This window comes from Alosa alosa, chromosome 12, assembly GCF_017589495.1.
Source record: "Alosa alosa isolate M-15738 ecotype Scorff River chromosome 12, AALO_Geno_1.1, whole genome shotgun sequence".
In the NCBI taxonomy this organism is placed as follows: domain Eukaryota; kingdom Metazoa; phylum Chordata; class Actinopteri; order Clupeiformes; family Clupeidae; genus Alosa; species Alosa alosa.
In genome coordinates, this window is record NC_063200.1 from 26,346,458 (window position 1) to 26,370,515 (window position 24,058).

Genomic DNA, 24,058 nt, shown 5'->3' on the forward strand with positions numbered 1-24,058 from the left:
AATTATATTTATAGACCCCCCATCTCTCAGTGCAAACCTGTGTAAATTTTGACATGCTATGGAAAGACACGTTGACAAGACATTCATTCAGCATGATTCTCAAGGTGACTTCTGATGACTGATGAAAGCACAAAGGGTGTTCAACATTTCTTTTAGCAGAAAATACGAAAAAAGTGAATAGAGAAAACACTGATCCAAAAGGCGAGCCCATGTTGAGCTCTTAAAACATAAGTGCCTTCATTTAGCTGCTGTTGAGGCTTTAAAAGCTGACGTACATTCACAAGGCAGTGTTGTACAGTGCACAATCGCACAAGAACCCTCAACAAAGCCATAAAAATGGTCTCGCAAGTAGCATAAATACCATCCGGAAACATGGAATAATGTCTTTTCAATATGTCCTTTAATGTCTTTAAATAGCTTTATGTCCCTTTCCTAGTAGAAGAGAAGCTTCTAGATTCTCTCTGCTGGCCCAGGGCTGAGAATGAGGAGTCCACACTTGATGTCCATTCTGTGTGCAGTTTATCGTATGAGTGTCATAGAGCACCAACAGAGTCCTGAGACTCAAGCTCACTCGATAGAATGCGTCGCCCATTGTCACTGTAGCTCCGGTTGGGCAGAAGAGATAATCTGGTGGGAGAAGACGAGACACAGCTAACATTAATGTCAAATGATTATTTGATATTCACAGACAAAACAATGACTGCTGATAGTGCTCATTGATTTCATTAAATTTGTTACAGTGCAGTTCACCCTCAAAAGTTTTATTATGAGAGGTGTCTAACTTAGCTCACCTTTCATTTAAGGATACTAAATACTGTTACCACAGAAATCTACTACATCATCTTTCCCCCTACTTTACTGCTCTGTAGTTTTGTAATTTTATCCAGCCCAATTCAGTTTAAGCATGGTATTTTAGTGTACATTACATTTAGCAGACACTTCTTGACCAAAGTGACTTACATATGTCAGCTATATTACAAGGGATCACATTGTCCCTGGAGCAACTTGGGGTTAAGTTGCTCACTTGCCTGTGAGCAAGTGCCTGGCACAACGGTGGGCCAGGGAATTGAACCGACAACTTTCAGGCTACTGCACGCTAGCCCAGCTCCTTAACCACTACACTACCACCGCCCCTAGTGTAATCCTAATTAGTAATAGCCTACCTCTCATTTGAAATGTATCACTTTTTGGACCAATGATTTGTGTATAATGTTGTTTAAGTAATATTCTTTAAAAAAAAAAAAAAAACACATTTATGCAAGATTTAGTTTTAAGAATTGCAGAAATGCTATAGAATGTGGCTTCCATATATCCATTTGAGAAACCATACCTCAAAAAAATAGTAATGAGTTCCCATTTTGTTTTATAATTTGTAGTTTTTATAATTCACCCTAAACCTTGATATTTAAAGATGTTTGGGAACTAAAACACTTGGAAGCATATAGTATGGCATAAACTATATGAACTTTAGGAGTATACCTCAAGAGAGGCTGAATTCTTCAAATGCATTCCCTTTTCTAGTCACGGTCTGTGGTATCAGGTTAAGAAAAGTACTCTTATTTGCAGAGGATTTGCATGATTTACTGTCCAACTAATCCTCACTATCCCTTAAGACATGAGCTTCAAAGAGATGAATTGACAGATATTATATCAACTACAGAGGTGGCCGCCTCCTTATTTCATACAGTAAGAGAGAATTTTATTTGCCTAATGACACTTGCCAGATTAATTCAATGAACCCCCTTAGATGAAAACTTGGCCAAAAAAAGAGAGAAAAAGAACTGTGATCAAATACCACTATGCCCAAAACACAGGCACAAAAACACCACAAATCATGAAAATACACACGGTACCCAAATTGGTCAGGGATTGCTTTAAACACCACGAAAAAAATGTAAACACCATGGACACAGTGACAATGACATGAGGATGATCGCAACACAAATTTGTCATCATTGACTACCTAGACATCCTGTTGCAATGGGTGTTTCCACTGTAACCGTTTTTCAGAAGCTGCTGCAGGGTTGGCAATGGCACCTCATAACATGTGTTCCTGATTGGCAAAACATAAAACATACACAAATGTACAAAATCGTTTACTTTGACACAGACAGTGGCCTCTGTCTGAAGTCTCTGGTCAGGAATTTCTTTATCTTATAGTTGAGATTTATTTAAGGTCACTATGCATTTCTGTATGCAAAGTTAAGTCCATAAGCTTTAGTAGATCATCCCTGCATAATTCAGGAGAGGTGCAGTCCTAGAGTACAGGCCTAGACTTCACTGGCTCTGGACTGACTAGGGTTGGAAGACGTGTGGGGAATTTGAATGATGACTTTGGCTTCAAGCAAACTGTCTTTGATTATGAGAGGAGAAAATTTAAAAGGAGTACCAAACCATTTCCATATGCTGTAAAATGGATATACATGTACAGTAGGTTAGTGTGTGTGTGTGTGTGTGTGTGTGTTTTGTGTGCACTCTATTATGACTGGGTTAGACAAACAAATAAATCAAATCTGGATACTAACTTGTATCCCAAACGTTTTGTTTTGACGTCAGTCTAAAGCAGTAACAATGGCAATAACATGTTTAATAATTAGCCACCTCGTATCTGCTAGCAGCTGTTACAGTTGCAATGAATCTGTCCGATAATTGCGATCAAGGAAGGTATGTGCAATGCCTCTCCATCACCACAAGGCAACACTGTGGTCGGTTTTTAATTAACCAATAAATGATGCTCTTATGTTCAGTGAGCCGAATGAAAACCGTATACTGTCAAAACATCAAATTAGTTTTGCAAATGAACCTATGAATCAAATAGGCTTCATTAAGTCCGATAAAATCTTCCCAAACTCAACACGTCTTCAGGGAAAATGAGAATGTGGTGCTTGAGGCCATGTCCTGGGAAACTCTTTTATCCCAGAAACTTAATTCTAAGCATCCCTAGACAATGAAAAATTGCCTGGATCTATTTTTGTCCACGTATACAGTTCATTTTAAGGAAATATTTTCACTGGAGCAAAATAACAATAATCAACTCTTATCTTAAACCACTAACACCAGAAAGGTTGACCACATTCCCATAGAAAATCCCTCATCTCAAATTTAGACTGTGATTCCTGTCCAAAAGACACTCTGGTTACTAACTGAAGAAAGAAGGCAAACAAACTTTGAAGTCATTGCTGCAATCCCCTTTGTGTCCATCCATTGCTTCTCTACTGGCAGCAAACTGACAGGTTTCAAAAACTTCTGGACCGCCTTCCATAATCAGGGCGATTTTCCTGATCCTCTTTATTTCTTTCTTTTTTTTTTTTTTTTTTTTGGTTGGCAGGTCACCCAGAAAGGATACAGGCATAGATACGATCTATAGTCTGTTAAAATGCATTAATGCATCCAAGGCACGGTCACATTATCGCGGATGTTCTGTGTCTGAGTGTATTTGCGCAGTGCAGAGTGAATGAGTGACCTAGATCAAATTAATTTTGGAATGCGACATAAAAAAGTATGTTGGTGACATCTGAGCAGCACTCATTACATGAAGCAATGAGGAATTCTGCCAATGTCCACCACTGTGCCTCCTAACATAAAAGCACTAGATTTAAATGAGGAGACTGCTGTGTGAATAATTACACCAGAAATATCTGTATAACGTGTGTGTTGTGTATGACCATACATGCACCTCTTCAACTAGGCTGGGTGAACCCAGCCTGATCTGCCGGCGATTTCTTTTTCGCCCTGCAGCTCAGGCTGGAAACATGTGCATCTTTTTCTGCAATTTTGCCGGGACCAATCACAAGCTGGCCTATCCACCTGCTGCGCTATTGGCCTACTGGTCAGATTGGTGAATGACTATCCAATTGTGTACAGTCATTTGAACTATGCCTGTTGATCACGCCTCTTGTGCAGTAGAAAATACATAGCGCACTCCCCAGACCAATGTTCAATCTTAAAAGATTGAGCTTAGTCTGGTGAAAGCCAGACTACCTCTTCAACTGCTCATTAACACACACACACATTTCTAATTCACCAATCACATGGCAGCAACTCAGTGCATTTAGGCATGTAGACATGGTCAAGACGATCTGCTGAAGTTCAAACAGAGCCTCAGGGGGAGGAAAGGTGATTTAAGTTTGTATTTCAGAAACTGCTGATCTAATGGGTTTCTCATGCACAGCTATCTTTAGAATGTCCAGAGAATGGTTCGAAAAAAAGAGAAAACATCCAGTAGGCGGCAGTTCTGCGGCTGAAAACGCCATGTTTATGGACGCCAGAGGTCAGAGTTTGGTGGCGATGTCTCCATATCGAAATGTTTTCTCTTGCTCAGGCGTATTTCATTTCTACGGCGATACAGGATGTGGCTTGGTCTGCTGAGTCTTGATTTCTGTTGTGACATTTGAATAGTAGGGTCAGAATTTGGTATGAACAACGTGAGCATGGATCCATCCTGCCTAGCAACAACAGTTCAGGAAGGTGTAATGGTGTAGGGGATATTTTCTTGGCACACTTTGGGGCTCTTAGTACTACAGACTACCTGAGTTTTGTTGCTGACGATGTCCATCTCTTTATGACAACAGTGTACCGATCTTCATATGGCTACGTCCAGCAGGATAATAAACCATATCGCAAAGCTGGAATAATCTCAAAATGGAAGCTGGAAGAAATGTTAAGTTCTGCCAGGAAGACTCAATATGTCATTCATTCATTACTTTCGACCAATCACCAGTCTGCATCAGTCTTTATAATGACATTGCTTTGCACCTGCCTGCAGCTTTTAGGTGCCAATTTTTCGATGTTCCCACTCTTCCTCCACCTAACCACCACCAGTTTGGCCTTGTCCAGCTGTCCAGAGGGTAGGCTCCGCCCCTGCCATCTCATTCCAGCAGGATCTGCAAGGGTCTGCACACTCAGTGACCTGGACCGAGGATGGGGCCTATGCCAAAGACTCTCATTGTTGCTTATGTCTTTTGTAAATCCTTTAATGAATTAAAACATGTGTTACCTTTCATTGTACTTCCCCGAGTCTTTGTGGTAGAACTGGTTTCTTGAACATGACCGTGAGTTCACTGTACTCAAATGGCCTCCAGTCACCAGATCTGAATCCAATAGAGCACCGTTGGGTTGTGGTGGAACGGGAAATTCGCATCATGGATGTGCACCAACTTCATGATGGCATCATGTCAATATGGACCAAAATCTCAGAGGAATGTGTCCAGCACTTTGTTTAATCAATGCCATCAATAACTAAGGCAGTTCTAAAGACAAAGGGGGGGTCCAAACCGGTACTAGCAAAGTGTACCAAATAGAGTGACCAGTGAGTGTATGCAGCTGTATAGACTTTAGATTGTTTGCTCTATTCGCTGTGTTAGCTGTCGCTGCAATTTCAACATGGTCCAGCATGTAGTAACCTGTGCAGAGACCTCTAAAGAAAAGGTCTTCCCTGCTTGAGTGAGAGCCACATGCTGAACAGCAGGCATGGACTCCTGATGGACTTACTAGCAAAACATGCTAAAGACATTGGTCATGCCATTCTTAATGTTAACTGCCCTGTGGTGGGCCAATCCAATTTGGTAAGCCTGGAGTCTCCGAGAGAGGTCAGTGTATTTGCTTTGAAACGGCCTCTTGAAAAATTCCACAAACAACAACAAACAAACAGAATGACAGAATGAATCTTTCTCCTTTAATTTATGAAACTACTACCAGTTGGCATAAGAAAAATATAAGAGGACACTTTCAGAGGATGGGAATTGGAAAAAACATTGGTGTAGTTTGGTCCTTTGGTTAGTTTGACATGGGTGGAAAGTATGGGGGAGCATGTTTGTGTATAAACACAGAAACTTTGGTTGGTTTGGCTGTGTGATGGCTTGGGGTAATTTAAAGTCCAGCACCAAAGGCATGGAATCGGGAGCAAATTCCCCTCCACTGACTCACATTGATCTCACAAGAGGATTGTACTGGTGAGTGTTTTTGTAAGATGAGGTCCAAAAATGGTTTATTGTAGCAGAGCTTTTTTTGCCTATCTTACATAATAAAACCAGGGATCCCTTGTGGATAAAAATTCATACCGGGGTAGTCAGAGTTTGGAAGGTTACATAAATAAAATCAAAATCGGCATCTTCTGATTAGATTCTGCCAAATGCCAGAATTATCTGGCCGAATCTGATTCGGCAAACATGGCCATGATTTAATTTCACCATCTGCTCTGCAGTGCCCAGTGCAGAACAGACTTCATTTCAGCAGAGCATCAGAGGGAAATAGACTGGGAGTTGTCCAGAGTGGATCCCCATTGCTGGCCAAACTGACACTACAGTGGTAAGCACTCAAAGCGACGTTTGGCCGGCATTGCCGAGGAATGCTTTCGTCATCTTGTCATGCCCTAATCAATCGTGGCCGCTGAGAGAGACAAGTGAGGTCGAGCCGCATATTTCCATGCTGTTGCAAATTATTTGTACATACAGAGTGTGTCTCAACAATATACACTGAGAGTGTGGCGAAGCAAAAGCACCAACTTCTGGACTGAAGGATTGCCATTTTTGCCAGAGGTTGGCACGGGACCGCTAGAGAAGGCCTGTGGAATTCTCAGCCTCTGTGCCACAGCAACTGCAAAGTCACTTCAGTGCCTCCAACTAAACCTCTCTTTCTGTATCTGATAGACTCACACAGACACAGCGATATGCAATGAAAAGAACTAGAGAGTGAGGGAAGTACATTTATGGAGAGTCTAGGGGGCCTATTTTAGCGATCTAAAACGCATGCGAATAGCTTAATTAAATTTAGTGCGTTGTCCAGTCCACATTGGGAGTAGTTTTGTTATAAAACGTTATCAAACGTCGGGCGGATGGCGCAACAAGGCGTTCCTATGTTTCTTAATCAGTCATGGGTGTGTTTTGGGCATAACATCGTTTAAACCAATGAGAATGACATCTGTCATTCCCTTTAACAGCAAGCAGTGCAACTTCAAACAGTGCATAGGTATTTTGATAGTCGTGATGCATTTGAAGGAATCTGCTTGCACGCAAGACCATGGTATTCCACTATGGAACATGGTATTCCACTAAACCAAGCTTTACTAAAACCTAGCAGAGTATAGCCTACACACATCTGCACTCGTCTATTATTTCAACTCATTGGCAAATTATATACTGTATATGACCGTTATATACAGTTAATTACTTTCACTATTGACACAATGGGTTACCATCGAAAACATAGCCTGAAAAAAGCCAAACTTACCCTAATAATGTTCGAATGACTGAATAAAAAACCTAAGGACATTTATCCTGCAGAGGAGTTGCTGCTTACATCTCGTGATAGTTCGTCTTCAGCTTCAGCACTTTTATCCACCATTACCAATGTGGAAATGATGGTGAGTAACTACTCATTGTGAGATGTATTTTGTAATATCTTTATCATAATTACAGTATCTTTCCCATTGTAATTTGTAATGTTTTGCATGGATATGCCTTGGTGCGCGTTCCTGTGGATGAGAGAAACAGGGTGCGTTGTGCACCCGCCCATACTGGCGCACATACTGTTGATAACGCGCTCTTGAAATAACATATGAACAACTCGCCAAAGAATTTCTGACCAGGTTTCTCTTGGTCAGTGGCGTAATGATTTTTAGATGGTGTAAGATGGCAATTTCGTGCGCCAGAACACCTTCTGCCACACCCCTGTGTGCAAAGCTTGATAAAGGTACAGCGCATGGCGAAAAATCCGAGAGTAAGATAGGAATAAACTTTGCTTCGGAATAATAATCCGATTTGCGCCAGGTTTTGCGTTGTGAAAATAGGGCCCTAGATGTCCAATGTCTGCATGCAGAAAAGACTTCTCAAAAACATAAGCCTGAGCCAGAAGAAATGGACTCTAACACAAAGAGTTCTGAATTAGAAATGTAAAATGTTTTTACTGGTTGATTTAAATATTCAATTGAATATATCAGTGTTATGCCTATTAAAATGAACTCCTACTTGGACCAGCTAAAGAAGCCCTGTCAATATCCCTATAATCAACATTCAATACTCAATATTTGCATTGCAATGGTTGAAACATTGAATATGTACTTTGTCACTGCAGACAGACAACTAGACCAAACCTTATGACTTTCAATCATAATCTTTCTCACAGGAAGAACCTTGCAAGGCCTATGAATTATAGATGGTTCAGCAGTGTTTTTGCATGCTTAATTCAACCTTAGACGGTCAAAGGATGTAAAAGCACGTTTTGTGCCCAGCTGAATGTCCTCAAAATTGAGCACTTACAAAACCTGTTCATATGTTATGCACTTAAGGAAATCTTAAAGGATACCTGCATGAGCCAAGCTATACAGAACATAGAGTTTATCAGTGCAATTTCATAAATATAATGAAATAAGTGAAAACTTTCAAATGAGCTTAAAAATCACTGTTGTACTGAAAGAAATGAAACTGCCTTAAGGTACCCTGAGTAATTCTAGACTATTTGTATCTATTCGGCAAGTTCACAAAGTCCTCCTCTATATTAAGACAATGCGAGATAACATCAGTAATCCGCTTCAACGGGCCTAGCCTCCATTTATGAGTTACACTCATGCCCAGTGTCCGGTAATACTCCCCAGATGTCAAATCCAGTCTTGCACGAGCGAACCCCCTCCCTCATTTTTCGAGCATTCTAAAAACAGACCTAATGGCGTTTGCCCTCTTTAAACAAAGCATGCAAAAAACGTCACAACAACTGGCCTACATCGAAATAATGGGGTTGACCTTTGAACCGCTGAAGTGGAAACATTTGTGTCCACTTCAAAATATTTTAACAGTTCCTCAAGTGTCATTTCAACATTCAGGCCCCAGAACAGAGACAAGGACATACTCCATAAGTGCGGAAATACACGGAAGGTTTGCAGATTGTGTTGATTATGTCTGCCCAACAATGTAATAACATATCATTTTAATGAAGTAAACATCTAAACTAAAAAGACAGATCCAGTTCATCTGCCATACTTGGTGCTGACTCTAGGGTGATAGTGCTAAGAGCTGGGGGTGGGTTGGGGGGGTGTGGGGGGGTACTGGGGCAGGAGGGTATGAAGTTAGATTTAAATTGTGTTTACAATTTTACAAGTTTCTATTTACATTTTAAAATCAACATAATGTCTGAAGCTAAGCCTTGCCAAATAGACCCTGAAAATAGTATTTTTATACTTTCATATAATCAAATTACAAGAAAGAAAATATAGATTCAAACATCTAACATGCTAAACAATGGATAACCTTAATGGATATAGATTATTTTGGCTCACTTTGGAGAGGCACAGTTCCCTCATACTTGAAGAATATGACACAGCATGCGCCCTAAGAGATTGCAAACAGAGATGTCTGTCAGAACTCGTTAAACATTGTGCATACACACTCTTGCACTAATAAGTACTGGTCAGGGTGAAATAATCCAGCCAAATCCCCGATTAAAAAAATACTACAAGCACAATTTTCCAATAATAATAATTTCTGACAAATGTGCCAGTGTTGCCTGCTGGACAAATGAAAGCTGATGTTATCAGACCCAAGGGTTATTGAATGTGCATGTTTGCCATCTCCCTGGCTTACTGGCTTGGCTTTATTTGAAGATATTAAGAAAAAAATAGAAAAGAATACCTTAGCTGATTGAGGTCACTGAAAAAGAGCTATTATTATTATTATTAGATTGAGGTGTCGTTGTGTTACCTTTATCACCTTCAATGCAATGATCCAGTCCAGACAAGATTATCAATACTGTTTCGTTGACACAATCTTAGAGACCATTTCTGAGTTAGTTAAGATACTGTCTATGTTTTCTGCCAGAAACGGGTATATGCCAAGACACTGAGTATGTCACCAAGAACAGCAACAAGTAGATTCTGAAGTAAAAGTAGAAGTAAAAAATCTGAGATTTATACAAAGGCTTTGCTTTGCATCATTAAACACAGGTTTTATTTAACTAACTTGCAAGGACTTGCAAACTGAATGTATTCTAGCCTTCTAACACTCACTGTTCTGGTCAAAAATGACCAATTTACACATTCCCTGTACCATAAATGTGGCATTTTTCATCAGATTGCCTCAAGACCTTATGATATCCTTCACAAAAGGCTTTTGAACACATAGACTTTATTGTGACTACTTTCTTCGAATTTTGAGTGATTTATTTAACTTGGAAACACTTTTTTTGTTTTACGGTCAAAAATGACCACCATAGGAAATGAATAGGAAAGAGTGCAATTTTCATCCAGGAGATAAAAGACGTCTCCTCACACGCACACTTCTACAACTTACCACCAATGTTCCCACACACATGCATGCACGAACACACACAGAAGCACACACACGCACACACAGACACACATACACACACATGTACATACACACACACACACACACACACACACACACACACACACACACACACACACACACACACTCAGTTCATGTTGCCACTTGTGCATGTGAACCACCAATGCTCGCACACATATGCATTCACGCACATACAGAAACAAACCCACACACACACATACATACAGACACACACACATACACACACATACACACACGTACATCCACTCACACACACACACACACACACACACACACACAAACACACAGTTCATGTTGTCAGTTCATGTTGTCATGTTGTCATGTTGCCACTTGTGCATGTGAACCACCAATGCTCGTACACACATGCATGCACGCACACACAGAAACACATACACCCCCCCCCCCCACACACACACACACAAACAGACACACACACATACACACACATGTACACACACACACACACACACACACACAGTTCATGTTCAGTTCATGTTGTCATGTTGCCACTTATACATGTGAACCACCAGTGTTCGCACACATACAGTATGCATTCACGCACATACAGAAACGCACACATCCACACACACCCACATGCACACATACAGTATACACCCATTCTCTCTCTCTTTTTCTCTCTCTCTCTCTCTCTCTCACACACACACACACACACACAGTTCATGTTGTCATGTTGCCACTTATACATGTGAACCACCAGTGTTCGCACACATATGCATTCAAGCACATACAAAAACACACACACCCACACCCACACACACATGTTGTAGATGTTAATGTTCTAATATGGTTCTTTTTACAATAAATGTTCTATTAAATAATACTTTTTGTCATGGTATTGGTATTTAAGAGCAGTTAAAGCTGTCCGGTCAAATTTGACCGTGAACTGTAAATTAAGGGGGGTAGCAATGAACAGTGTTTAAAGGCTAGTCTCAAATTGTCTGTTTGAAAAATGTGCTGTGCAAATGACTGAGTAAATTGTTTGTGTTTGTGTTTGTGTGTTCTTGTGCGTGTCAGCGTTTCAAACTCCCATGACCCCTGCACTGAAATGGCAACAACCTGAGATAGGAGGATTTTGAGAGATTAACCCTGTCCCATTTATGCCCCAAAATGGCAACATCCCTTTTTTCAGTTACAGTATGGATTAAATAGGATATTTTGCAAATGCTTCCTGCTCACCAACTGCAGATAACTCCACATGCGATTTGTTCCTTAGCTACAGTGTCCATGGTGATGAGCACCAATGAGCCCACCAATGACTGAGAGACAGGTCTAAATGCCAAGCTCATCTTTAGCCGTAGTGTCAGCAAATAAATACAGCTTTTAAAGGCTTTTATGAATACAGTAGCAATATTAAGACACATTGAAAACAGCCACCCAACCTTTGGCAAGCAGAGTAAACATATCTGCTGATACAGCAAAATAACTGACTGATATAGGTGTGCCTCTGTGTACTTCAGTAGACCAGAAAACTGTGTAGGAGATTTGTCCACAGACACAAACAGAAAGAATATGTCTTTACCACTTTGTGTGGTAACAGACAAAATAACAGATTGCTTCAGAGTACTTTTATAGAAAAAAAAAACAGACAAAAAATACTTCCCACAACCAATGTCTGAGATTAGTTAACAACCGCATTTAACTGTGTTCTGCTAAGACTGTTTGTGTAAGGATTGCTAAAGCATTACCATGGATCAAATCAATCCCCCTTCTAATGCCTGGCCATGTCCTTACAATTAATGAAAAAGTACATTGCAAAATCAATACAGCACATCATCTCTGCACAATTGCAGGTCTGCCGTTTGCCTAGCTAAACAGAGAGAGGCATATCTATGAGACTCCACTGTGTGGGATTTGGAATAGACTTAAAAACCATGAAGTAAAAATATATATATTTATATCCTGCCATCCCACGCGCCCCCATGTTTACTGCCTTCATTCATTAATGCAAAATGAATGCTGAATGAATCACTGATTATTTATGTCAAATCCCTCCAAGAATGTTGGGCTGTTTATTATAATAAGGGTTTCATTATTGAACTAGGTCACCACAGTGGTGAATTTGCCTGAAATATACCAGAGCCACAGTGTCGCACCTCCTGGTGTAATCGCTTAATATCCTGAAAAGTTAACAAAGAATGTCATTAATAGCATTCAGAGACCACTGGGATTTATACCTGAGATCTTGCTTTCCTATCTTTTTTTCTACCCATCATTTGTCTGTTTGTTGTCTGAGTTGCGGAGTTAAAGGCAAACTTTACTTCAGAGTTACTTCAGACTCTTACCGTGTTTGGCTACAAAGGTTGCTAACCAGCGTTCAAACCAGCACACTTAGATCAGTATGATTATCAGAAGGGTTCAAAGATAAAGTGCACTGGACTAACTGAGAAAGATGCCAGAACAAATTCAAATACACTCTTGAGCTTCGTCTGGTTCCCAGGCCTGAGGGGAGGAAGGAGTGCATGGACAAAGGTGCACTGAACGCACCCATTGGTCAGGAGGGGAGATTTCTGACTTTATATGGAGCTGCCATGGAATGGCCAGCAGCCTACTCATTGAGTGTCCTTGTAACAGACATGGGAAGACTCATGTTATGGTCTGGGAGGTATGCGTCGATTCATAAGTGTGTGTGTGGTTGTGTCGTGACACGAGGGAGCACGTTTGTTGGACACATTTTCAGAGTGAGTCATTCGAAGGGATTTAAATGCACTGTAGGGCTTATGGAGAAACAAAAGGCTCCGCTCAAACACAGACCAAAATGCAGGGTTTCACACGATAATCAAGAGTCCAAAGTCCAAATTCTCACAATTTTAGAAAAACATTTCTCCTCAGATGCCACTTTGAAACGTGACTTTGTTCCTATTCATGCCTGGGCTGAGGAGGCACACACTCACGGGACAGACCAATTCTGGCTCCGCTTGGCCAGAACATCACATTCTTACAAGGCTTGTCCAACACACTTTGGGCTTAGGGAGGATAGGCGTGCACTCACACACACAAAAAAAAGAATCCACCTGTCACTGCAGGCAGCAGTCTGACAAAAGCCTTTACGTTTGGAAACAGGCTGATATTGAAAGAAGAGACATGGAGGAGATGGGGAAAGGAGAGGAAGAGAGAGAAAGAATGACAATAAGATTAAGAGACCCAGAAGAGGAGAATGCAATCACAGCCATCTGACAGTCAATCGATGGGCTAAAAAGTGAGCACGCATATGTAAAATTGCTGGAAAGTTTCGGAGCGTGTGATTTGGTATGCATCTCCTGGAACGAGGCCAATGGTGTCAACACAACTTTAACCTCGCACTGCGTTTTTCTTGCACATGCTGTTCCAGACCACACAGATTACTTCCATCAGCTGTCAGTCTTCACGCCGCTCAGCATCTCAAACCAGCCTTCACACACAACGCAATTTGTTTCAAAATATGAAATACAATACACTAAAAACCAGGAGACGTAAATGTTCTGTGGTGTTTTTTTAATTAAGCATCCCACTAACGATAGCCACTTATTAATAACAAAAAAGATTATTCTGCAGTTAATCTGCAGCATCACACACTGGGATTGTCATGACCCTGATGGCAGTGATCAGCGTACCACTCTGCACTCTGTTGTGTTTAAGAGTGTGTGAATAATAGGCATATCTGGACTTCCATAAAAAAGCCAAAACACGCATTTAGGCTTTTGGGGGTGCAGGTGCAGCCACTTTTGAAACAATTAAATGCTTCATGCACTCCAGTTGGGCTGGCGAAAAGCAGAGCACTCACAACTCTCCAAGGGTGGGGATATGCACCGCTTGTCAAACCTTTTCTCGTCCAAAAAAATGTCTGTATCTATTTTCTTTCAAATAAATGTGGATATTTTATTCAGATGCTCCAAACTAGACAAAGTGAGCATCTTATATTCAGTCTGTAACGACACAACCTTGATGCTATCACCCTGCAAGCACAAAAACTCAGACGGACTTCAGAAAAGGACCATCAGACGTTTCTGGTGGTCTACATATCCAAAACATATAACCCTAGACAACCTGGCCCAATTATATTTTGTCTTAAATATCCAGGGATTTAGTTAATATCCAGGGAAATATCCAAATGTGAATGCTAATTATACCAGAAAATATACTTTAAAAGAGGACCAGCTCTCCAGCGTGCAGTTCCCTACTGGTATAAAGGTAACCAGACCAGGGATTGTCACCTTAAAACACAGACTGTTCTGAGCGAGACATGGATCAACAAGTATAGCTCCACCACAAAAAAAGGAAAAACAATGGACAAGATCTCAAACATTAATCTAAATATAATGACCTATTTTAGCATGGCCAATGCCGCTGAACACATCAACAGACATATTAACACACAATCCGGAACGATTTGCCGACGGCTTCTATTCTAGTTTCAGTAATTAAATTCAGAGCGGAAAAAAGCAACATCTGCTTTGTGTCTGGGACTCTTTTACACGCACAGACATTAGGGTGGCTCTAATACTATTTGTTTTTTCACTTCCTGTTCGACACATTCTGGGGTTTTCAGCTGTGCCCAATAAAAAACACGGCGTGGCGCGTCAAACGCTGACTGCCATATATGAAATGTTCTTTTCCATAAATGAGTTAAAAGAAAACACATGCGGGCACAGGGCTAGTTTAGCGAAGTTAAGTAAAGCTAAAAAACCATAAACATAAATGCGGAGGAGCGTAAGGAGAGAAAAAAAGCCCACAAACAGCACTGGAACAAAAGAGCAAAGGCGAGACACACCCACTAAAATAACATGTAAAACTACTGTTCACCACCTTAAAGGGGGGCACCAAACCGCCGAGAACAACCTCATTAGCACATAAATAATACAACAGCAGTCAGTCAGTCAGAAAGGCCGCAACATGAAGTCACACTGTTATAACAAAAATAGCAACACAGTGACATGCCACTCATTGTGTTGTTTGTGTGTGTGTGTGTGTGTGTGTGTGTGTGTGTGTGTGTGTGTGTGCAAAGTTGGTCTTCTGTTTCTTAACTCATCCATTAGGATGAGTGTTTTGTTTTGGTGTGGCTTGGGGAGGGATGTGGGGAAAGTGAGGTTACGGTGATGTCAGCCCTCCATGGGCCATTTCTGAAGAGCTGGAAGGGAGAAAAAGGCCCAAGATTTGACATGTGGGGCCCTCTGTCCAGCGGCACTTCAAAACAGACACCAAGCACCAGACAAAAGGTGAAAAAAGAAAATGAATCCAATAGAAATTCCCTCCCTGTGATTTCTCATGCAGTAACCTCTATTCACCATGACATTCCTTGGTAGCATAAATGAAAGAATATTAATGCACTTGATTGTTCCCTGATTTTATTATATTAAATTAGCTGTTCCATACCGCTAATAATAATGATTGAATCAGCAGAGGGTTTATGTTATAATGATGTTATATGCTTTGAAAATGAATGCAGCGCTTTTATGAGTGCATTACACACTCACTCAGAGGGGCCCTGTTTATAGCCTGAGAAAGACGATATTGCATTTATCAAACATTTCTGCGAACTACAGTTATTTTCCTTTTCATCTTATTTTACATTGACTATATACACAAGAACATGTAAGAGCATGTCTATAAGTTATACCAGATGACCTAGCCTCCAGCATCTCATTTTTAAAAGCCCAGAAAAAAAACCCTCCCAAAAACCTAATTTTTCCAATGACAGACAAAGATGATCCTGAGGCCCACAGATAAGCTGTGAAGGCAGGGGGAAGGTAATCCCCCCCGTCCCAATTTTCTTCCCCAAATTCATATCTTTTTTACAGGGGGCCAGACGGGACGCTGAATTCCCCACCACCACCACACACACCACCCACCACCGCCTGAGCTTACCTGAGAGCGATGGTCGTGCCATTGGCCGAGCCTGAGTGCGCTCGTGAGGGCCCGTAGCTGCCCTGGCGCACGTACCGCTCGTCCCCGCAGCACAGGATCATGAGGAAGGCCCGGCGGAAGGCCCGGTTCAGGAAGGCGTAGAGGAACGGGTTGAGTCCCGAGTTCACATAGCCCAGCCACAGCCACGCGGTCCACATCTGCCAGGGGACCGTGTACTGGATGAACGGGTCCACCACGTTGGTGACGAAGAAGGGCGCCCAGCACAGACAGAAGCAGCCCATGATGACCGCCAGCGTCTTGGCCGCCTTGGTCTCGATCTTGATGCGGCTGCTGCTGGAGCCGCCGTGCGTCTCCGACGAGGAGCCCCCTCCACCCCCGGTGCTGCTCAGGTACTCCGGGGCGGAGCCGGCGCGTTGGAGGGTGCCGATCTGCCGGGCGTGCTCCATGGCCGTCACGTAGATGCGCTGGTAGGCCAGCACCATCAGGCCCAGCGGCACGTAGAAGGCCACGGCCGAGCAGATGAGAGCGTACGGACGGTTGACCAGGAACACGCAGTACGTCTCATTGGTACTGCTGAACTTCCTCTGCTCGATCTTTATGGCCGAAACACAAGAGATGGAGAGAGTCCGCAGAGAGAAAAAAACAGCCAGCTGGTAAACAAAGTTCAAACTATTCTCCTTTCCAAGATCAGATAAGAAATTACTTTTTAGAGCCCAATTGTCTGCGAATTAGTAATGATGCAGCTCTATTCCACTTCATGTTTCACATCATCCTTTTCTTTAAGAAGGCTCGAGTGTGATCTGAAAGCTCTTGGTGGACAAAAGAAATTTCCGAGAAAAGCATACCGTGCAATCTATAAATATTTACCATCACTGTAATTGGTTTCAACAAACACAAATTACTTTAAGCAGTTGGGCCTGAACTTTGCACTCGTGAACTGAGCTTGCCTCGGCAACTCCCCGTGCCATTCTGGACCGTTCACAGTGTCAAAACATTCAACACTTCAACGCGTGAGAAGTCTGCTATACATCCAGTCAGCTTCCAGATCGAGGCAATCGTGTCCTTAAATGGGCATTTGCTCTTTTTTTGCACTGTGGTTTTAGGTTCAAGTCAACAGGACATGTTGGGGAAATAAATCATGCGACTGAATCATGCGTGACACAGTATTAATAATAAGTAGGCCTAGAGTAAAGGGGACTGTTTTGTCAGTGTCTATTGTCTTGGCCTTCAAGTGATCTAAATCAAAAGCAGACCTCAGAGGCTAAAATATGCAGTGCAAATATGAGAATATTTTCTCAGATTAATAGACTGATGATGTGTTGATATTAAGGGCCTGAAAATAGACAAGATAGGCTTCATGTAAGGCTTGGTATATCCTGTGTCCGAAGCCAAAGGTTCATCGGAAGACACTGTATCATACTGTATCAGTAAGCGACATAGTTCTCTATTTGGCAAACGTTTAAACATGAGAGCAATTTTAAAGTTCATTTCAAGTCACACTCCACATCAAAGCCAGCTATTTCAGATTCTTTGTAGAGATTAAGATATAATGTTATGTAGAGTTTGTAATAGGCCCGTCTCAGGGTTTCCTCCAAAACCTACACAACCTGTAGCCTACTCACAATGTCCTCGATGCCGATAACGTTCCAGCTTTGCATGATGGGAAGGAAAGAGATGAAGGAGGGGATCACCCAGCATCCTCCCAGCATCAGAGTCACCCTCAACGGGGTCATTTTGTTCCTGTAGACCAGCGGCTGACAGCAAATGGCATAGTACCTGCAGCCAGAGTCACAACAAGCCCGGGAGATATGTTACAATAGCCAAAAATACAGTTAATAATCACAAGCCACGCAAGCAGCTTTAATCTGGGATTCACTGACAACAGTGAGTTATCCTCTCAGCTTTACGTAATTGAGTTTAGATGAGATTTGATTGACATCCATCAAACAAATCATTAATCTAGTTATGCAATTTCATTTTTTAAGAGGTGCGTTTGTCAAACATTTATTATACAGTACCTCTGATTTAAAAATGTAAACAAAACTCCTTACTTAGATGAACAAAATCATTTCCAACACTCATTTGTCATGTGACTTCACGAAGAGAGAATGAGAAAGACCAAAAAGGAACCGCTCTTCAGATCAAATTAGCGGATTATTTGTATGTGTGTGTGTGTGTGTGTGTGCGTGCGTGTGTGTTTGCATGATTTTGAAGTCTGCCCTTCAAAAAGAAAACCAACCTCCACCATCTCCTCACCCATGGAGCTACAGAGAGACTCACTCTGTGGGATTCATGATTGAAAGATTCCAAAATGATGCCCCAGTGTGTAATCACTAGAGGAGCATCCATTAGGACTGGCATTGAGTTAGCACTTGGTTTTGCTGTTGGAATGTGAATTGTGAATAATGCAAAATCGATTAAGGGCAAAATGCATAACAAAGGCAACAGAGGGAAGCAATCTGTGTATACATACAGTAGTAATGGCAAGATATAATAATGAGCTCCTTAAAAGCGTTGTTGGCAGTTGCATATAAAAGAGGAGCCTAAGCAGGGAAATGATGTGTGTATATTTCAGCCTAGTGTTGGATATGAAACAGAATGCTTGGACTGACTGTCAGTGTTATTAAGCAACCATTAAATAATCAGAGCGTGGAGGGTGGCTCTAAAGAAATATGATGCAACAACCTCATCAGATGTTGATTGCCACATTGTGAGGCTGCCCACAACGAAATGGCGGGCCGTTGAACGAAAGCAGACCCTCAGATGTGACATTTCCCAGGCTCGCAAATATCTGATCTATGTTGCGAATGCATTAATTATGAAGATGAGTCAGGGTATGAACACCATGATGGCAACAGAAACAGAAATTAGGGTCTGATGGTGAGACAGCTGTCTCGTGGCATTTGGGGAGGTTGATTTTTTTTCATTAACCTTTGGGCCTTTTTTCATCAGAGATCTGCACTCCCAGATAAGATGCTGATAGGAGCACATCAACCTTTTCTATGTGTACAGACAAAAAGGGCTTTACAACCAGCTGTGTGTTAAACCATACACCGCATGCAATGCCGTGTTTACATTTATGATGGTTAAGCAGACAAGACACGTAATGGTAAAGTAGTATATCCTACTGCTTGCCATATGTTTCCTAGAAACAACAATTAGCTAAAAGAGTCATCCTTGATGTTATAAACGTAACTGTCTTTAACCTCTGCCATGACAAATTATTGTATTACATATATATAAATAAGAACTTATTTATAAAATGTTTTTGACTTAGCTTTTCTGATATTATGCCCTGATATTACGCCCAGAGCAGCATGCATGTAATCTAATGTAATATGATAATATTCATGTTTCAGCAGGATTCCCTCAGGGATCAGTCGTTATTATGTTACATGTTACGTTTGGATGTTGCGTAATATGGCACGTGGCAGTTTGCTCCAGGTCTTAGTGCATCAGACGCACACACAAAAATCACGCTCACTTCTCACTAAGCTTGTTTAATTCTTCAGGTTTTCCTGTCCCATCGTTCATGCAACCGGATTGAAATGCAAAGATCTTCCAGGCCAGGCCCTTGGAGCGGAATATGTGTGATTCAATATGCCCTCAGACTAATTCTGATGGCAAAGGGGCACACTGACTTTAGCCCTGAACATTCTGATGGCAAAGTGGCACACTGACTTTAGCCCTGAAGCTTTTCAGTATATGCCATGAAAAGCCTCCTTGTATTCCACATTGCACTAGGGCAGGCTGTGAGCAAAAAGTTGTGTGGAGTTCATTCAAATCCACTGCCCAAGATACTACACAACATTTTAATCTACTTATAAAATTATTTATGATTATGATTACAATGTTTATGTTTACAAAGTATGATTTATCACCATTAGTATTTTATTTTCAGTAGTGCATGTTTTGGAGAGAATGTTTCATGGCTTAATGCTGTTTCTCATGCTCACCTGTCCAGCGCTATGCAGCACAGGTGCAGTATAGACGCTGTGGTGAGCAGCACGTCCAAGGATGTCCGAATGAGACAAAAGGTCTCGCCATACCTCCACTGGCCTGTGGTCAACTCGATGGCAGCGAATGGCATGACCAGAAGAGCGACTAAGAGATCCGCGAAAGCCAGCGACACAATGAAGTAGTTGGTCTTCTTTTTCCTGCGGACGTACAAAGAATAGTTTTCTATAGCAGTTTAACTCTTCCCATCATGCAGCTGGCCATGTCTCTGCATTAGTCATGTTAAAAATGATAACTTGATTGAACTTTTACAGTAATTTTTCCAGTTATTGGTGGAATGGGTTGTAAATTTGGCTTGATTTTCCCCTTGGGGATCAATAAAGTATCTATCTATCTATCTATCTATCTATCTATCTATCTATCTATCTCTCTATCTAAATCAAAAGATGATTATACGGATAGTCAGCTGTTTTCATCAGAATTTGAAACTGGAGGCATGTTCAGACTTCAGATGTGAAGAGCCTTGTATTTGGGTTCTGACTTTCCCACTATTCAATTCTTGTTCGTGTTTTGAAGCAACCTTATATTTTTGGCAGAGAACAAGCCCTTTTTCTATTGAAACAAGCTAAACATTGTTGATGCCATAATTTGTCAAAGATCATGACAGACAAAAAGGGGATCCAGAGGTTCAGATACAAGTTCAGAAGGGTGTGACGTCACGTCAATACAGGGTGTCTCACATCAGATGACCCAGAATCCAGCCAAAAACTCACATTTGGAGATATCAGATGACAGACATACGAGCTCAGGAGGTATACCAGCTCATCTCAACATTTAACTGGCATGTTTCCACTGATTGTGACTACAGTGAATTAGCTACAGTGAAAGAAAACATCGGTTGGAGTTCAGACTTTTGGATGGTCATGAACATCTGACTCACCACAGGATAAATTGCACTCCAAATCATTGTGATTTAGAACATCTGCAAAAACGGTACATAACATTATATCTTAAGTAAGTGGTGAACAGGCACAAAACCCAGCCCAAAGGTCTTCAGCAAGCTGGAGTAATGGAAGAGGGCTCAGTAAAGATAGTTCTGGTGGTTACACAAAATGAAATGGCCAAAAGCAATGCAAGGTTCTCTAGGAAGTTTCACAGAAGTGAAGGCATCTTTTGGCCATCGGCCGTGCGATGATCAAGTACATTCAATTATCTTTCTTCATGTTGCACCATTAGTTATGGACATGGCCTTCCAGCACTTGGGTGCACCCAAATCCCTGAGCCTGTGAGCAGGCACAAAGGTCACTGTGGCCAGGAAAACTCAGCTCAGAAGGGGTGTGTCTGTGTACATCTTTCAATGGCTAACCCGGAAGGTTCCAGAACACTGACCAACCACCACCACCACAGGAGATGTCCCGGAATTAAGAGTGGTAAAATATGAATGATACCTCTTAGTTGCTGACCCTGCAGTGGTGTCCAGCTGAACTCTCAGCTACTGGAGCATTTACTCAAACATGTTTCTTATTATGATTTGGGACACGTTTATATTTTTAACACAAAATTCCAGTATTCTTACAGAGAACCACTGAGGTTGACTAATGCCATATGGCATTATTTCTTCCATCTCATAACAAATAAATAAATTATCCACTGTAATGTTTACTGTCCGTTTTTAGAAGGGGCTTTCTTTTCTGATTAGTGGAAAAGAAGAAGGAAATGTCATGGGTTGGCAAACACTCAGATGAGAGCAAGCGTCTCTCTAGAATAAGTAAATCATTTGATTTCTCTTCATTCGTCACACAAACGTACAGGCTTTACTGAGTAAGGGGGCATTATTGTGACAAGTACTTAAGAGGCATCAATCCAAGCACTTGATAATGACAACCAGCTGTAAGAAATTGCAGGCCATTCCACCCCGAAACGGGCATTCAAATCAGAAATAATTCAATAAGAATATCCACACCAGCCAAGTAGCCTGCTTATCATTAGAAACAGCAATCCACACCCATGGCTGCACCCACCTACACTTGAATCACTCCATTGTCTGCTTTTGTCACGCTCTGTATTGTCTGATCAGATCCAGTGGACTTGGACATGAGACTAGCGTAGCATACATTAGCGTGTATCCCAAGTGTGCCTCCTTAATAATTACATTCCCCAACCACATTAGTGCTCTCCCAGTTCCACTTGTTTTTCCTCTTCCTAATGCACACAGGAGAGAGATGGGTTTGCTCAACCAAAGTGAGGGAGGGCGAGGTGGGGAAAAAAATGTTCATTTCCTCACAGACCTCCACCGGGTCCACCGGGACACGGATCTCACAGATGTATATGAACACAATGTAAATGTTTACTTGGGGCGAACGAGAATGTCTGCACAGACTTAAGGTCTCTAGTGGTGGGGAACGTAAATCTTTAAATAGGAGCTTTAACGAGTTGCTACACACTGTGCATATGGAGTAATTTACAACACTTTGAAATGATTGAAAATATTGTTTGTTGGATTCTGTCATGATTAGTGCACGTGTTATTATTAACCCAGTGTGTTACAAAAAAGCTTTTGCTGTGATAAAACTGTAGCGTGTGTTGCTGTAACAAAGACCCCATTCAAATCCCTATATTATTTTAAAATAGGTTTGCTATGAGCTTTTAATACACTTTAATGTAAACATAAATGAAAGCCTGATATTGTGATCTTATAAGCTCAATCGCCTACACAGTGTCCTGTCACTTGCCTTACCGTAGCTGTCTGTCTTTGCAAAGGGCCACCATGACCAGGAGGTTCCCCAGGACCGTCATAACGATGATGACCGCCAGGAAGAGGGTAAGGATAATCCTCTCCAGAGAGTTCAAAACATTAGTGGTGTCCACCAGGTCATCAACTGAACTGCAAACAAAAGCTGAATGTTTCCTTGAACTCATTATAACCGTAACCACCATGTCATTATCAATAGTTCCCTAAAACCATTAATAGGGCTTTTCAGGAATTACCACGCCATATATTTCCTTTTTATAACTGTCTACAAGGGTAGGAGTAACAAGGGCAATACCATGTGTCTGACATGTTAACCCTCATCTTTCTATTAAGCTACCTTCATGACCTTGCATAATAGACCATGCATATGGTATCCATATGTCACAGTGACAGGTATTACACAGAGATTGTGAATTATTCATCCCCGAGTGGTGACAGATCTGGCTCAAAGGTTGTGGTTATGCATCGCCTGTTTCCGGTGCTTACTCCTCAGCTGGGTCTGGTTGTGTGGCCATCACTGGAAACCGTCATCAGTGCTGGTCAGATGGGACACCTCTACATGACTCTCCACATCAGGCGGCCTGGAGATGAGTAGAGAGGGAACAGAGTAGAGAGGGAGAGGAGAGAGAGAGAGGGAGAGAGAGAAAGAGGGTGAGCGTGATTGGAAGACTAAATCTCTAACAACGACTGTCTCTCTCTCTCTCTCTCTCTGACTGTCTGCACACATAAGAGAGAGAGAGAGAGAGAGAGAGAGAGTGAGTGGGTGACTGTAACACTGACTGTTTGTCTCTCACTGAGCACATGTATGACTCCACCAACTCGCCTGTCAGTGGTCTTGAGGGTTATTATCCACACAGGGACAGTAGCAGAAGCTGTGTTTAATCACCACACCATTCCACGAAGTACAGAACCCCTCATGGCGCCCGGATCAATCTCCCACGATTCCCTCTCGAGGGGTTAGCAGGATGGGTCCGTCAATAATAAATTTGTGCAACTGGGTGTCGGGAGGCTCCGTGCGACTCCGGATGTTGCGCAGGGGCCTCTGGTAATCACCACATCCTTAATTTGGTTTCGGCATTCTCTTGCCCCTGGTGATAATGAATGCAAACTCCTGTTTTTCTCTTTTTAGAAAGCTCTGGCTTCCTGGAAATGAGATTCCTGGAAGTAGTAA

At 41.8% G+C, this 24,058-nt stretch overlaps 1 protein-coding gene across 2 annotated transcripts in view; it reads right to left on the minus strand.

Annotated features, from left to right (window-relative positions):
- Positions 1-47: 47 nt before the first annotated feature.
- The window catches only part of si:dkey-247m21.3 (5-hydroxytryptamine receptor 4), a 29,283-nt gene continuing 5,272 nt past the window's right edge, over positions 48-24,058 (minus strand). The window contains exons 2-8 of one of the 2 annotated variants that reach the window (XM_048259207.1): positions 23,374-23,468; positions 22,873-23,019; positions 20,135-20,335; positions 17,801-17,954; positions 16,179-16,771; positions 1,964-2,053; positions 48-627 (exon numbers count right to left, since the gene is read on the minus strand). In XM_048259207.1, the coding sequence (XP_048115164.1) occupies positions 534-627; positions 1,964-2,053; positions 16,179-16,771; positions 17,801-17,954; positions 20,135-20,335; positions 22,873-23,019; positions 23,374-23,402 (1,308 nt within the window). In that variant the 5' untranslated portion in view covers positions 23,403-23,468 and the 3' untranslated portion in view covers positions 48-533. The remainder of the gene's footprint in view (positions 628-1,963; positions 2,054-16,178; positions 16,772-17,800; positions 17,955-20,134; positions 20,336-22,872; positions 23,020-23,373; positions 23,469-24,058) is intronic. The other variant, XM_048259208.1, reaches the window with a different exon arrangement.